The 14,698-nt window shown below is 37.6% G+C and overlaps 1 protein-coding gene across 2 annotated transcripts in view; it reads right to left on the reverse strand.

The window, feature by feature from the left end:
• LOC131072739 (pentatricopeptide repeat-containing protein At4g35850, mitochondrial) overlaps positions 1-14,698 on the reverse strand; it is a 254,154-nt gene that overhangs the window by 106,154 nt on the left and 133,302 nt on the right. For both annotated transcript variants that reach the window (XM_058009014.2, XM_058009006.2), the window contains exons 6-7: positions 8,750-8,867; positions 8,427-8,633 (exon numbers count right to left, since the gene is read on the reverse strand). In XM_058009014.2, the coding sequence (XP_057864997.1) occupies positions 8,427-8,633; positions 8,750-8,867 (325 nt within the window). The remainder of the gene's footprint in view (positions 1-8,426; positions 8,634-8,749; positions 8,868-14,698) is intronic.

Raw genomic sequence — 14,698 nt, forward strand, 5'->3', positions numbered from 1 at the left:
CAGACTACCTTCCTCTTCAGTTAAATGTGAAAGAAGTCTGCCCTTTTAAGGAAGCAATGAACCATGGTTTCTCCATCTCAAAAACTAAAATATATAAAGCAATACATCAAACAATGGAATAAGGAACACTTTAAGAATATTTTTGACGAAAAAAGAGAAGTGGAAGCAGAATTGTCAATCCTGAGTGAGGAAATCTTCAGCAAAGGAATGGACCAAGCAGCTATCATAAAGAAAATTCATTACTATCAAAGCTTTCAGAACTCTTAGCCAGGGATGAGATCCATTGGAAGCACAATTATAGGGAAGTGTCTCTCAATGAAGGGAATAAGAACAGATTAAAAACATCATATCTTGGTGAAAGGCATAACATGAACACAATTGTTTTTATTTTGATAGAGGATGGGAGAAAGTTGGAAGATCCCACTAAGATAAGGGCATAGACAATTAGATAATTTAAACAGCTGTTAAATAATTATGATGAACTTGACTTAACTACTTAGGATACACTTTTGGAAAAATTCCCTACGTTTGGTAACCACTGAACACAATCAGATGCTAACCACCCCTTTTACAGAAGAGATTAATTTGGCAGTTTCCCAACTCCATCCATATGAGGCTCCAGGGCCCGACAGTTTCTCAACATGCTTCTTTCACAAATGCTAGGAAATTATTCACAAAGATATGTATGCAGCACCGGAAGAGTCGAGGAGACAGAAAGATGCTGAAAGACTTATAAACAATTTACGTTCATTGCTCTGATCCCTACAAAAGCGGAAACAAACTCATTCAATAATTATATACTTATCTCATTATGTGATACCATCTACAAATCATTTTGCAGGCCATGGCAAACCATTTAAAAGTGCTTCTCCTAATTTTAATTTCAGAATAACAAAGTGGTCGTGTTCCATGCAGAGCAATTTTAGATGGTATAACTATAGCTCACGAAACCATACATAAAAAAGGTGCGGGAATGTTGATCAATTTAGACATAAGCACAAATAGGAACAAAGTTGATTAGAGGACTTCTTATGAAGATCAAAGAAAAATGGGCCTTTGCAAAGAATGGCTAGAATAAGTATATTCATGTATTTCAAATCCTTGCTATTCCATTCTAGACAACGAGAACCCTGTGGGATTTTTTGAATCATTGAGAGGATTAAGATAGGGGAATCCCATTTACCCCTTTCTTTTCATTTTAATGGCTAAAGCTTTGGCCTATGAAATTATGAGGGAACAACTTAATGGGGTGTGGAGAGATATCATAATTACAAAAGGCATTGAAGCCATATAACATCAGCAATTTGCAGACAACACAATCCTTTTTGGTGAGGCCACAAAGGAAGAGGAGTTTCAAGTTGACGTAGTCATATGACATATCCATCTACTCTAAAGCCTCGAGTTAGATAATCAACAAGGAAAAGTCAGAAATATTTTTTTAATGTTAGTGCTACGATCCAAAATTGATATATAAAATCCAGAGATTCAAGATAGGCTCGCTCTGAAATAAGCACCTTGGTATTCCATTATTTGGTGGGGGTAGTAAAGCAGCACTGTAGCAGCCTATTCTAGACACATGCAGGAGCAAAATGCAATCAAGGAAAGCCCAATGACTCTCCTTTGTGGGCAGCATATTAATGCTTAAATCAATGATCTCAGGTATCCCCATATTTTTTTGTTTAATGTAAAAGTCCTAAAACTGTCTTGCAATTCTTTAAGAAAGGATATTATAACTTTTTTTGGGCAAGGGAACAAAGAAAATGTTTTTGGCTAATAGCCTAGGAGACTGTCTCTCCTAAAGATGGGGCTAGTTAAGAAGCAACTAACTGTCGAAAAGATACTTGTCATTATGATTAAACTGATATGGGGTTTATACACTGAGCCAGCGAAAATTGTCCAGCATAAACATTTAGATGATTCTAATCCCAATCAAATTTTGACAATCAATAACCACCCCAGAGTGTCACACTTGTTGAACCTTTTACTGCCACCCAACGGCTATCTTCCCACCCACCCATGTTACGTAGCCGAAGGGTTGGGGGGGCCTGCCTAATTCGAAGTTCTAGGTTACGGTATAGAAGCTATAGCCCCAGAATAGTAATTGAGTTCAGCTCCGGGAGAAGCCTACCTTTTACTGTCTTGAAAATCACTGGTTACAAATCACATCACAACGGAGTTTCAACAGAGACACTTCACACTTCTAGGAGGACTCATGGAGCAGGTATGCAGTGCTACCTAATAGGGAGGAGTTATCTGAAGACATAGAAATCCTTTCTTTTACTAGGGGTTTTAAGCAGGGTTACCCGGGGACGCGTCCCCGACCTGAAAACCCCCGTCCTCGTCCCGGGGACGTTTCGGGGACTCGGGGACGGCCAGGGGACGTTTCCCCCCGTCCCCAAATTGGCTTTTTTTTTTAGGGGACGTCCCCGAAACGGGGGGACGCCTGCCCTAGTTCGGGGGGACGTCCGTACGTCCCGGGGACGGAAGGGGACGGCTGGGACGTCCCCAATCCGTCCCGGGGACGCCCAGACGTCCCCCATATTTAAGGCCTTTAAAAAATATAAAAAATATTAAAAAATTGAAATTTTCAATTTTTTTTTTTTTTTTCTAATATTGGGCTTTTTATTTATTCAAATTGTTATTAATAATATTAAAAATAAAAAAAATTAAAAGAAAACAATAAACATTAATTAAAAATAATTAATAAATTTTAAATTTATTAATTTAATCGATTAATTGAAATTCATAATTAATAATTATTAATTTTATAATAATAATATATATCAAACGTTTAAAATTTTGATTAATTCATATTATAAATATAAATATTAAATATTATTATATTAATTGAAATTCATATTATAATTTATAAATTAATAAATATAAAATTAAAATATAAAAACGTAAATTTATAACTTACGTCTTTGTTTAAAAATTAATATAGGACTGAAAGGTTAAGAAATTTAATTGTATAATTAATAATTTATATGATATATCATATACAATATAATCATATATGATATATATCGTATATGATATATATCATATATGATTATATCGTATATGATATATATCATATATGATATATGAATATCGGCTATCGCAGCACATAGCACAAAAAGTTAATACTTAAAACCCAACGCAAACTGCCAAGGCAAATACTGAAATACATAACGATATGAATATCGTTAAAATTTTTAACGGCAAACATAAAAACGCCCTAAAACGTTAAAAACGCCCTAAAACAGTAAAACGTTAAAAACGCCCTGTTTGTGCAGCCCGCAGCCGACGGAAATAGGACAGGTTTGGTGCTTCGGTGGAGACTTATGGTGGCATTTGCAGGGTTTTGACAGCCACAGCAGATTGAAATATTTTTGGGGGGGGCATTTGTAGGGTTTTGAGTCTTTTGACAGCCACAAGTATGTGATTTTTAATTTTTTTTGAAGGCTTTTGTTACTTTGTATCCATTCAACATTAACAAATAACAAATTAAAATTTAAAAACCAGATTCTAGTTTTAGGGCATATATTCATATTGTTAATTATTATAATATTATAATTAAATATTAATAATCTATTAATCAATTTAATCTTTTAGCAATTAGCATATATTATGAGAAATGTCTGATTTTTTCTTTTTTTTTTGGTATTTTATCAGTTCATTCAAAGAATCAAAATACAAAACAATGAGCAGCCATGGGAGTGACAGTAGTACTGACAATGAAGTGGAAGTGGTTGGTGGAAATACAAGTGAAAGTGTTGAGAAATCTAGAAGTAGTGGGCAGCAACCTAGCATATTTAAATGCCCTTCAAAAATTATGGAAACATATGCAAAGGGCCCTTTAAATAAAAACAAACCTCTTCTCCAATATGTTACACCTAGGCCTAGGGGTGAAGGGAAAAAATCTTCTGGAGGTAGTAGGGTGTGGGATTGCCATGTTTGTTTGAAAGATTTTAGGGGCAGCTACACAAGGGTAAAATCTCACTTTTTGGGTCTTCCATGCCATGGGGTCACATCTTGTCCAAATTTAAACGATGAGGAGAGGGTAGAGTGTCATAGATTGCATATGGAGGCAGAAATGGGAAAACAAGGTGGTGCAGTCCCAACACCTTCTTTTGCATCTTCACAAGTATCTAGGCCTACGACATCCACTATTAGTTGTAGTCAAATTGGGGCAAGAGGAAAGAGGAAGATGGGTAGTGGGAAGGGAGGGTCAGTAGAAGCTTTGTTTAATGTAAAAGGACGTGAAGCTTTAGAGTCATCTGTAGGTAGATTCTTTTTGCTAATGCCATCCCATTTAATGTGGCACGCTCCTCTTACTTCAAAGAAATGTTCATGGATATAGCCAATTTCGGTCCCACAGCCACCCCCCCGGGAGATCATAAGCTACGGACTACTATCTTAGACAAAGAATATTCCAAGATTAATGTGTTAATGGAGGATATGAAACGAACTTGGATGAGGACTGGTTGCTCTATTGTGAGTGATGGGTGGACTGATGTTAGACATCGTCCACTCATCAATATCATTGTCACATGCCCTGCTGGTTCTTATTTTCTAAAAGCTGTGGATTGTTTAGGGAAGCGTAAGGATGCAAAGTTCCAGTTTAGTATTTTGAGAGATGCCATAGAGGAGGTTGGGGCAGCTAATGTTGTACAGGTGATTACTGATTCAGCACGTGTGTGCAAATCAGCTGGTATGATGGTGGAGGGTGCTTACAAGCACATCTTTTGGACCCCATGTTGTGTTCATGCATTAAACAATGCATTGAAAGACATAGGAAAAATAGATTGGGTGAAGCATGCGGTGGAAGAAGCTAGAGACATTCAAATGTTCATTTGCAACCACCACACCTCACTTGCTCTCTTTAGATCATTTTCAAAGAAGGAGTTCCTCAAACCCATTGAAACAAGGTGTGCTACTGCTAATGCCTCTTAATATTGTATCAAACTTCCAATTTTGTATTTTAATTCTCTTTGAATAAAATATAGATATGCCACTTATTTTTTTATTATTTTAATTTTAATGAATATAGGTATGCTACTTACTTCATCTTGTTGGAGAGGATGCTTGAGGTGCATGATCCTCTACAATTGATGGTGGTGAATCCTGAGTGGACTAGATGGCGGGAATCAAACTCTACTGAAGGAAAATCTACCAAACAAAAGATCCTTGATGACAATTGGTGGTCCACTGTGAGATAAGACATTGCCGATTTTATTATTAAATTGTTGATTGTTTTAAAAAATAAAAATTAGATTGCTGATTTTCATATTCTAGTTTTAATATTTTGAACTTTGCACTTGCAGATACCTTTGCTCTATCATTTCTCCTATTGTAAATGTCATCAAATATGCTGATACAGACTCTCCTAGTCTTGGAGAGATATATGAGACATTTGACAGTATGCTTGGGAAGATTAAGCAAACAATTTCGGATAAGGATCCTACTTTGGAGGTCTATGAGCAGCATATCAGGCCCATTGTGACACGAAGGTGGAACATAATGAACACCCCGCTTCATATGGCAGCCTATGCATTGAATCCGAAATGGTATGCACCAAAGGATGGAAGGGTGCTTCCATGTGATGATGATGAGGTTTTAGATGGGTTCACACGGGCAATTGATAAGATATATACAGAGGAGCAGGCTTCCATACTTCGTGCACAATTCCTTGACTTCACAAATTTTCGTGGTCCTACATTGAGTAAACCACAGGTGAGGTTGGACATAGCCATATTAGCCCAAAAAGACCCTATTGGATGGTGGACATGGCATGGGAGAGATACACCACAATTGAAACCGCTTACCACTCGCCTACTTTCACAGGTTGCTAGTTCCTCTGCTACAGAGAGGAATTGGTCCACATATGGCTTTATCCACTCTATCAAGAGGAATAGACTTACCTCTAGACGAGCGGAGAAGCTAGTAGCTGTGCATAGTGCTCTTCGACTTCAGGATCGACAGACTCCAGAGTATCGACAGACTCCAGCTTTGCGATGGGATGTTGATCCCGAAGATGTGGCCCAGGTTGATGAGGAGGAGACAACACAGGGATTGGTTGGGATTCCATTGGATGAGGTGGATGTAGACCATGACAGTGGGAGCGACTCAGAGGACTCTGATTTTGATGCAATGTTAGGAGAAGCAGTTTAGGGGCAGCATTATACTTTGCTTTTTTGTATTTAGTTTCTGTTTTACTGAGTACTATTTTGATTTTCATATTGTAATTGACAATGCAACTATATGGCAGCAGTGTAGCCTTTGGGCATTTTGACATTTTGTATGTTATTTCTTTAAAGTTTAATATCTATTATGATATGCATATTGACAATGTGAATGAACTGAAATTCTGATTTATGAATGCATAATTCCATATTGATATTGTCTATTGACTATAATTGAGTATTAACAATGTTGTATGTTCAGAATTTACATTCTAAAATGTTTTCAACTTTTCATAGTATCATACACATGCTATATCCATGTTTTCATATGAATATATAATGTATATAGTATATAGTATATACTATATATGCATGCTTTAGAATTTTGAAATTTTCCTATATATTTTAAATTTTTCCTATATTTTATATAGCCGTCCCCTTTGCTGTCCCCTGCCGTCCCCAAAATTGGCAAAAAAATTTGTCGTCCCGGAAACGCGTCCCGCCGTCCCCTACCGTCCCCATCCCGGAAACTTGGGGTAACCTTGGTTTTAAGGTCCACAATTACCTGGAAGAAACAAAGAAAAAAGATGTTTGTAATGGAAGTGTAAGTATCCAAGGGGACTGGGTATCCCAGAGGACCAAATTCTAGGATTGAAAGGGATCTTTGCAACAAGGAAGTTTTCATCAAGGAAATCCTAAACTCAATTAGGTGGAGCTGCACAAAAACTAGCCAATACACAATGAAATTAGGCTAATCAATGCCAAAGGAGGGCTGCCCCACAAGTTTGTGCTGGAACAAAGCACATCTACCCAAAGCAGGCTCCTTTGCTTGGGCTGCAATGCACAAAAGATTTCTAGCCGCTGAACAGTTCAAAGTTCAAACAGCTTGGTTTTGTTGGCCCTTCAAAGTGCATTTTATACAGTTGCTAAGAGGAATCAGTCAATCATCTATTGTTTAGTTACGCTTTCATAAAGATATTTGTTAATGGCTCTCCACAAAACTAGGATGGTATGGGGCTTTTCCAAATGATATCTTGGCATTATCCAGGTCCTAGCCAATAATCAAGAAAGGATTAGTACTCTCATGAAAATGGGTTGTAAGGCCATCTATTCTCATTTGGGAAGTTTGGAAGGAACAAAATAGAAGGATTTTCCCCGCAAAAATATAGATGAAGCCCTCTTTGGTAATAGATTAAAAAGCTCCAAAATGGTACCAACAAGGAAGCCGAGGCACAAACACTCATGCTTGACCTCCAGATTTGCAAAACTAATGGTTTGTTGTCTGTGCATGTGGAAGGAGATTCAATGATAATTGTCAATGCCATAAGGAAAAGAGACACCCTCAATTGGAGACTAACTACTATTCTTCAGGAAGATGGTCAATTTTTGGATCCTTTGGATCAATTCACAAAACAACATGCTTATTGCAAAGGAAAACAAGAAGCAGACCTGCTTGCTAATCTTGCCATTGCAAACCAAGAAGAATGTATCATTAGCACAAAACCAGAGACATAGCCAGAACTTCAATCAAGATTAGCTCACTTGAACAGTCATTCAGCAGCTTCTTTAGACCTGGGAAATTTTCCTATAGCCCTTAAACCCTTGTTTTTCTCAAGCATGTTATTTGAGAGCTACAGAAGGAAAAATAAATTTGTTTCTAGTTGGATTTTTATCTCCATGTTGCATGTAAAATGTGATACTTAAGTCGGCTGCTATAGTTTAGGCAGGTTTTCAATAAACACCATAAACTAGACTGCATTAGAAGTTAAAATACTATATACATTGCATAATGTTACAGCATTTTGGCGTAGATATATAACATGGCACTCAGTGCTCAAACTTCAGAAATTCCAATAAGTTTAATTTAATGTTTTTGGTATACAGTTCAATATTGGGTGGTCAGTTATAATGTTAAATATTGTAAATGTACTTTTCTTATCACTGTTCACTCTGCCATCCCCTGAAAAGCACTCCCCTTCTGGTCTTCTCATCCTTAAAACTTAATGTAGCATAGGATATCTGCACAACAAATTGTATTATGTTTTTGTTTTCATGCTAATAACATGATACTTCAAATACATCATTTTTAAATTTCTATAATTCAAATTGAAATAAAAGCAGATATGTCTCAAAGAAACCCTTCAACCAGAAGCTTTGACGAATATTTTTCCATTTCGGCAAGGGTTTTATAAAAACAGCTGACAAGCTTAAAGCAGAAAGTTGATAGATCATTTTTCCATTTCAGCCAGGATGGCATACCTCCTTACTTCCCAGATCGGCACAAGCATGTAGAGCAGTATGATAAACAGTTAATTGCCTGTTAATAAAGCTACGCCGGTGTACAAATTCAGCAGCAGGAATATTGTATAGTTCTTCCTCAGTTACACTAAGCATTCCAGAATCTCCAGTTCCACTTGAAGCTTCTACAGATGACCAACCTTTTGACTGCTTGACTAATTCAATAATCTTTAAAACGCAAAGATAAAACATAAAAAATCAGGACAATGTACAACAGATTGTTAGATGAGAAGAAAACAAACAAAAATAACCTTCACTCTGAAAATCCTCAGAAGAGGTACAACCTTGGAGGTAGTCTCTTCTGTTACGGGTTGTCTGTTCTTAAATGCAGTTATAAGGCCAGCATAGCAGAACTTATTCAAACCAAGGCCTGCAGCAGTCATATCACGCACAATCGCATATCTGTACCAAAATTAGAAGACAGATCAGTATATTTTGTATTGCTTAAACTGGCTGCATGACCTTTTTTCATTGTATAAGTCATATCCTTTCATTCGAATTGTTTCATTGCATTCAGGTAAGTCAATAAGTCTCACAGGTAGAAAAAAAGAAGTTTTGACAGACACCATAAGAAAAGCCAATGGCCATGGCATTCCAACTGGTGTCTTCCAGACCACAAGGATGCTAACTAATGCTTAAAAATATATAAAGATAGCCCAACAACTTAGCAATAGATAAAATGCAATTAATACATAATCAGCCTAAGCTAAATCACAAAAGAATCTATTTATATAACCAAAAACGCTACTTCTCAGACCAGAAGAGTTGTTTCTCAGAATGAAAGAGCTACTGCTTTAAAAAAAAACTCCAAAATCTTTTGTATGTTACTATGTAGAGTTGTATGTAGGGTTTGTAAAAAAATTATTTTAAAATAGGGTTTGAAATTTTGATCAAACCCTACTCTTTTTTTTTTTTAAATTTACAAACCCTAAGATTTTTTGAAAAAAATGTACAATGAGAATGAATTCACTACAAAGAATGAATGTATTAAATTGTTTTTGTATTTGTAATGTCTTATGACTCTTATTGCAGCAACCTTCACTTTCTTATTTGCCTCAAGTTTCACAAAACTATCATACAATGTCTTCTTCTAAACCCCCAATTAGAAAGGACCCTGCTTGGAAATTTCATGAGGATTTTCCAAGGCAAAAAAAGGGGCAGACAAAGTGTTTTTTTTACAAAACAATATTCCATGGAGGCATATATAGATTGAAATACCATATTGCTGGTGTGCGTGGGCATGATGCCAATCGATGCATTGAAGCAACAACTGAGGCCATACACGAGTGCTATGTAATGGTTGAAGCAATTGAAAACAAAAAGAAGCAAAAGGATGATCTTGCGGCCATTGGAAGTGGGACAGCTTTAGGTTGTGTTGGAGGGCCTTCTTCCATGCCTCCATATCATCCCACTCACCATGCTACTGCTGGTCCTACTGCTTCTGCAGGTGCCAATACTCATGTTCCTACCACTGCCAGTGGTAGTGGGAGTGTTAGCATTGGACCTAGAATTAGTAAATCTAAGTTGGATACCTTCTTTGCGCCTCGCACTACCCCTGGGTCCCAACAGTCACTTGAGAGCATGGATTGGAACAAGGACGTCCATGATGCCGCTAAAATGGCAGTTGGCAGGTTTTGGGTCTACGGCAGTGTTCCATTCTTTACAGCCAGGTGAATGTTTTATGTTTGATTGTTTTAATTTTTATACTTTGATTCTTCGTTTTATTCTTTCCCGTGCATACTACATAGTACATACTTAACTTATCTCATTTAATTTATTTGTGACAGGTCTCCTTATTGGCAAGGAATGGTTGATGCCCTTACCATATGCGGGGCGGGGTTCAAAGCCCCTTCTGAGTCTGATTTGAGGGGACCCATTTTGACTCAATTGGTGAATGATGTGAAGAAGGAATTAGGTGAACAACGCCAAATATGGAGCACTAAAGGTTGCACCATCATGACTGATGGTTGGACGGATAGGAGAAATAGAACTCTCCTTAATTTTCTTGTTTCTTCCGCAAGTGATTGATAAATTTTAGTTTCATTTAGTCATTAATTTTTTATTTTTCATTTAATGATTTATTCAATGATCATTGATCTTGCTTTATTTTTTTATTTCAAGGGGCACCGTTTTCATCAAGTCCATTGATGCCTCCGCCCATTGCAAGAATGCCACTTACCTATGTGAGCAGATAGAGCAGATAGAGGAGGTGATTGATGAGGTGGGTGAGGAGAACGTGGTACAGGTGGTGACCGACAATGCAGCATATTATGTTGTTGCAGGTAAACATTTGATTACAAACTAATTGTGTTTGCAAATTAATTACTATTTTGTAACTTCATTAATTACAATGCAACAAATTATGTTGTTGCAGGTAGACTATTGATGGAGAGGCACCCATCTATAGTTTGGACTCCATGTGTCGCCCATTGCATTGACCTCATGGAGGATATTGGAAAACTCCCATGGGTAAAGAGATGTGTAGAAAGGGCGAGAAATGTGTGCAAATTTGTATATAATCATTCATGGGTGTTGGCTCTTATGAGACAATACACGGAGCAGAAGGAGTTAGCTCATCCACGAATCACAAGATTTGCTACAAACTTCATCACATTGCAGTCCATGCTTCGCTGTAAGTCGGCCTTGAGACGTATGATTGTTGGTGAGGAGTGGTCTTCCTCATCCTATGTTGCCACCCCTACAGGGAAAGATATGGCAAACTGCATTTTTGATGAGTGAGACTTTTGGATCCCTTCTGATGAGATAGTGAAGGTAAATTTTTTATAAATTCTACAATTTAACTTTTTGTTTTATAACTTATTCATCCTATTCTCTTATTTGCTCATTTTTCTAAATTACACAATATTTTCAATTTTGCAGTTTGTTAAGCCCTTGGTGGTTTTGTTGCGAGTTACGGATGGAGAAAAGCCCGCAATGGGCTATTGTAATGTCCCCTTCTCAGTTCTAGAGTGATGGATGGAGTCTTAGCCTATTATGCAAACCCATAAGCTAATCAGAGACTAAATTAGGGTTTTTGTCTTCGGGAAGGTTTTCAGAGAGGTGTTTGCAGAAGTTCTACGGTTTGCTCTCTACATTCTTTCTGGGTTTTTTGTGAGCTTCAGGATGGTATGACATGCATTCCAATCAGAAAAGATTTCAGAATTTACTATTTTTAGTAAATTGCTAAAGCCGACGACTGTTTTCTTTATAGGGATTTTCTGGGTTTTTTGAGAGCTCCAGCGTGATTTGACATGTAAATTCTTTGGAGATGATTTCCGGACTTACTATTTTTAATAAGTCATGACTGCCTGCTCAAAATGTGATGAAAATGACTTTTGACACACTTGCTATTTTTAGTAGTACTCTATTTAGTAAGTACTATTTTTGGCAGCGGTTCTGCAACTCAGCTCAGTGGCTATGTCTGACAGTGTTATTTTTGGCAGGATCCTGTGTTCAAACTCAAATGACTATTTTTAGCAGTTCAGTTCAGAGCTCCAACTCAGTTCAATTTTGGTGATTTCCAGCACTTCAGTCTCCAGCTCAATTTGGCAATAATCAGTATTTGAGGAGAAGGTATTTTTAATATATTAATACCTAAGGCATAAGGTTTTAATATTTGATTATTTTATGGATGGACGACTTAGGAAAAGGAGAAAATAATAATTCTATCCTAAGTCTACTTTGGCGAATTATTTCACCCCCTTGTTGGACACCAAAATACAATGCATTATTATTATTCTATATACTTTATGTTATCTCCAAAATTTCGACTTAAGAGGGGTCATGTTTGGACGCCATTTGCTAATGGGAAAATATGAAATGCAACGCCTAAGGGGTGAAATGAAATGTAATGGAATTTGGGCGCCATTTGAGTGGAATTTGAAATTTGAATTTGGCTGGCAAAAAGTTATAAATATAGGCCTTGGGCTCTCATTTGGATATCCAATCTTGTTATGATAACAAAGTGTTGTCGAAATGTCGTCAGATTCTTACTTCAAGGGATGCATGCCTCTTAGTGCCTCAATTTCGTGCTTGAAAGATAGCACCTAGCTGAATGTATGACTATTTCTCATCCAAAGGAGCAGATTGGGCTCAATGTGGTGAAGATTTGTGTGGATTTCTGATTGTTCTTGTTGTTGGTCGCGGTGTGTGTTGAAGTGTATTTTTGGTAGCAAGTCTCAGTGTGTCATTTTCCTCGTTTTGGGTATTTCATCTATATTCTTTATGGTTTAGGCGATTCATTTTGCAAGTTTATAGAGCTTAAAATGGTGTTTTGGATTTTATTTTTGCAAAATCGTACCTTAGCTGGTCGTACCATGTGACTAGGCGCTTTGTAATGCATGCATAAATTATCAGGGTCGGTTTGCCATGTTTTGTTGTCCTAGGAATGATCGCCTACCTCCTAGTGATCATTTGCTTTTAGTTTCGTGTCATTTGGTTAAGAATTGGGTGAGTTGTGAGTGATTTAGTGGGATTTGGTGTTGTTGGTCTGTGTGTTTTCAGCGTGCTGGGATTATATCAGAATTACAGTTTTTGGTGTTTGGAGTTGGTTTTGGGGTGTGTGAGTTCATTGGTGTGAAGAGAAATGACTTGGTTTCATTTGGAGTTGTTGGTCATGTTATTGCACTTGGTTCATCACTCTTATATGCTATGATTCATATTGTAATGTTGGTAGTAGTACTATCAGCAATTTCTATTGTTCTCTCTTGTCCCACTGCATAAGTGGAAGAGGCTGGCCTTGCCGCCTATCTTTGGAATAGTGATTTCCCTTAAATTGTAATCCATATTGTGCATTGTAAAGTAGGTTAGTAGTACTAACAGCTATCTAATTGGATTATTGCTCTTAGTCCCACTGCATAAGTGGAAGAGGCTGGCTTTGCCGCCTATTTTGAATATTGTAATATTGTCCTCCCACTGCATATGCGGTAGAGTTGATTGTAATTTCATTTCTAGTCCTCTCGCTGGATAAGCCGTTGAGTGATTGTTTTTTCAGTTTCTTGGTTTGTCCTTGGCTGGTTTACCACCTAATGATCTTTTAGTATTTTCATTATTTCGCTGAAAAGTGAAAGGGGCTGGCTTGCCACCCAAGTATTGTAATCAATTTCAGTTTCTTGCATCTAACGATCCCCTCAACACTACATGCTCTCACCCTCCCAGATTAGGCTCTCGGTGATCAAAAGGTGGAAAGGGTTACTTTCAGTAGTATTGGGATTTCATTTTTTAACCCTAACGGGTGATTGTGTTGATTGTAAAATGAAATAATTGAAAAAATTAAGGGGGATATTACACCTACATATATGACGGCATGGATAGGGCGAAGGAGGGCATCAAATCCGTCTATGGAGGAGATGAGAGCAAGTATGGTCCCATTTGGGAGATCATTGATAGGAGATGGCATCATTAGCTTCATAGGCCCATCCATGCAGCAACCTATTATCTGAATCCGGCATTCCATTTTAGCCCTACTTTCAAGGCTGATGTGGAGGTCCTTAATGGGCTATACTCAATCATGGAGAAGATGGCACCTGCTGGTTCTACTCAGACAAAGCTTATTCGAGAGCTAAAGTTGTTCTCAAATGCACAAGGGGAGACCTTCTCTCGTCCTATTGCCAAAGAAAGTAGGACAACTATGATGCCAGGTAAAAATAAATTGTAAGGCTTAATTTTAGTTTTATTGTATATTGTTAAATGAGTTTATGTGAGACTAATTTTATTTATTTTTCGCATTTCAAACTCAAATAATTGGTGGAGCTTTTTTGGCCCAATGACACCAAATCTTCAGAAGTTGGCCATTCACATCTTGAGCCAACCATGCAGCCCATCTAGTTGTGAGCGCAATTGGAGTATGTTTGAGCACATACACTCCAAGAGGCGCAATAGATTATCCGTGGAGAAGATGAATGATCTCATCTTTGTTCATTACAACCTCCACCTGAGAATGAGAAAGAATGCATTAGCTGACATCTCTCCTATAATTCTAGATGAGGTTGATCTTGATGCAGAGTGGGCCACTAAGACAGATCCTAAGGCTGTCTTTAATGATGATGACACTGATTGGATCAACCAGGTAGATATAGAGGCTGAGGTTTAGCCATGGTAGAGGAGGAGCAGAGAGCACGAGCAGAGACAAGAGATTCAAAAGCAGATAGTGACACAGATGTTCCTGATGTTGGTGAGCATGGCATGGTGTCACGGGGAGCGGCTATGGCTGCCGAATCATCCAAGACCTACCT

The sequence above is a fragment of the Cryptomeria japonica genome, chromosome 9 (assembly GCF_030272615.1).
Source record: "Cryptomeria japonica chromosome 9, Sugi_1.0, whole genome shotgun sequence".
Classification (NCBI taxonomy): Eukaryota; Viridiplantae; Streptophyta; class Pinopsida; order Cupressales; family Cupressaceae; genus Cryptomeria; species Cryptomeria japonica.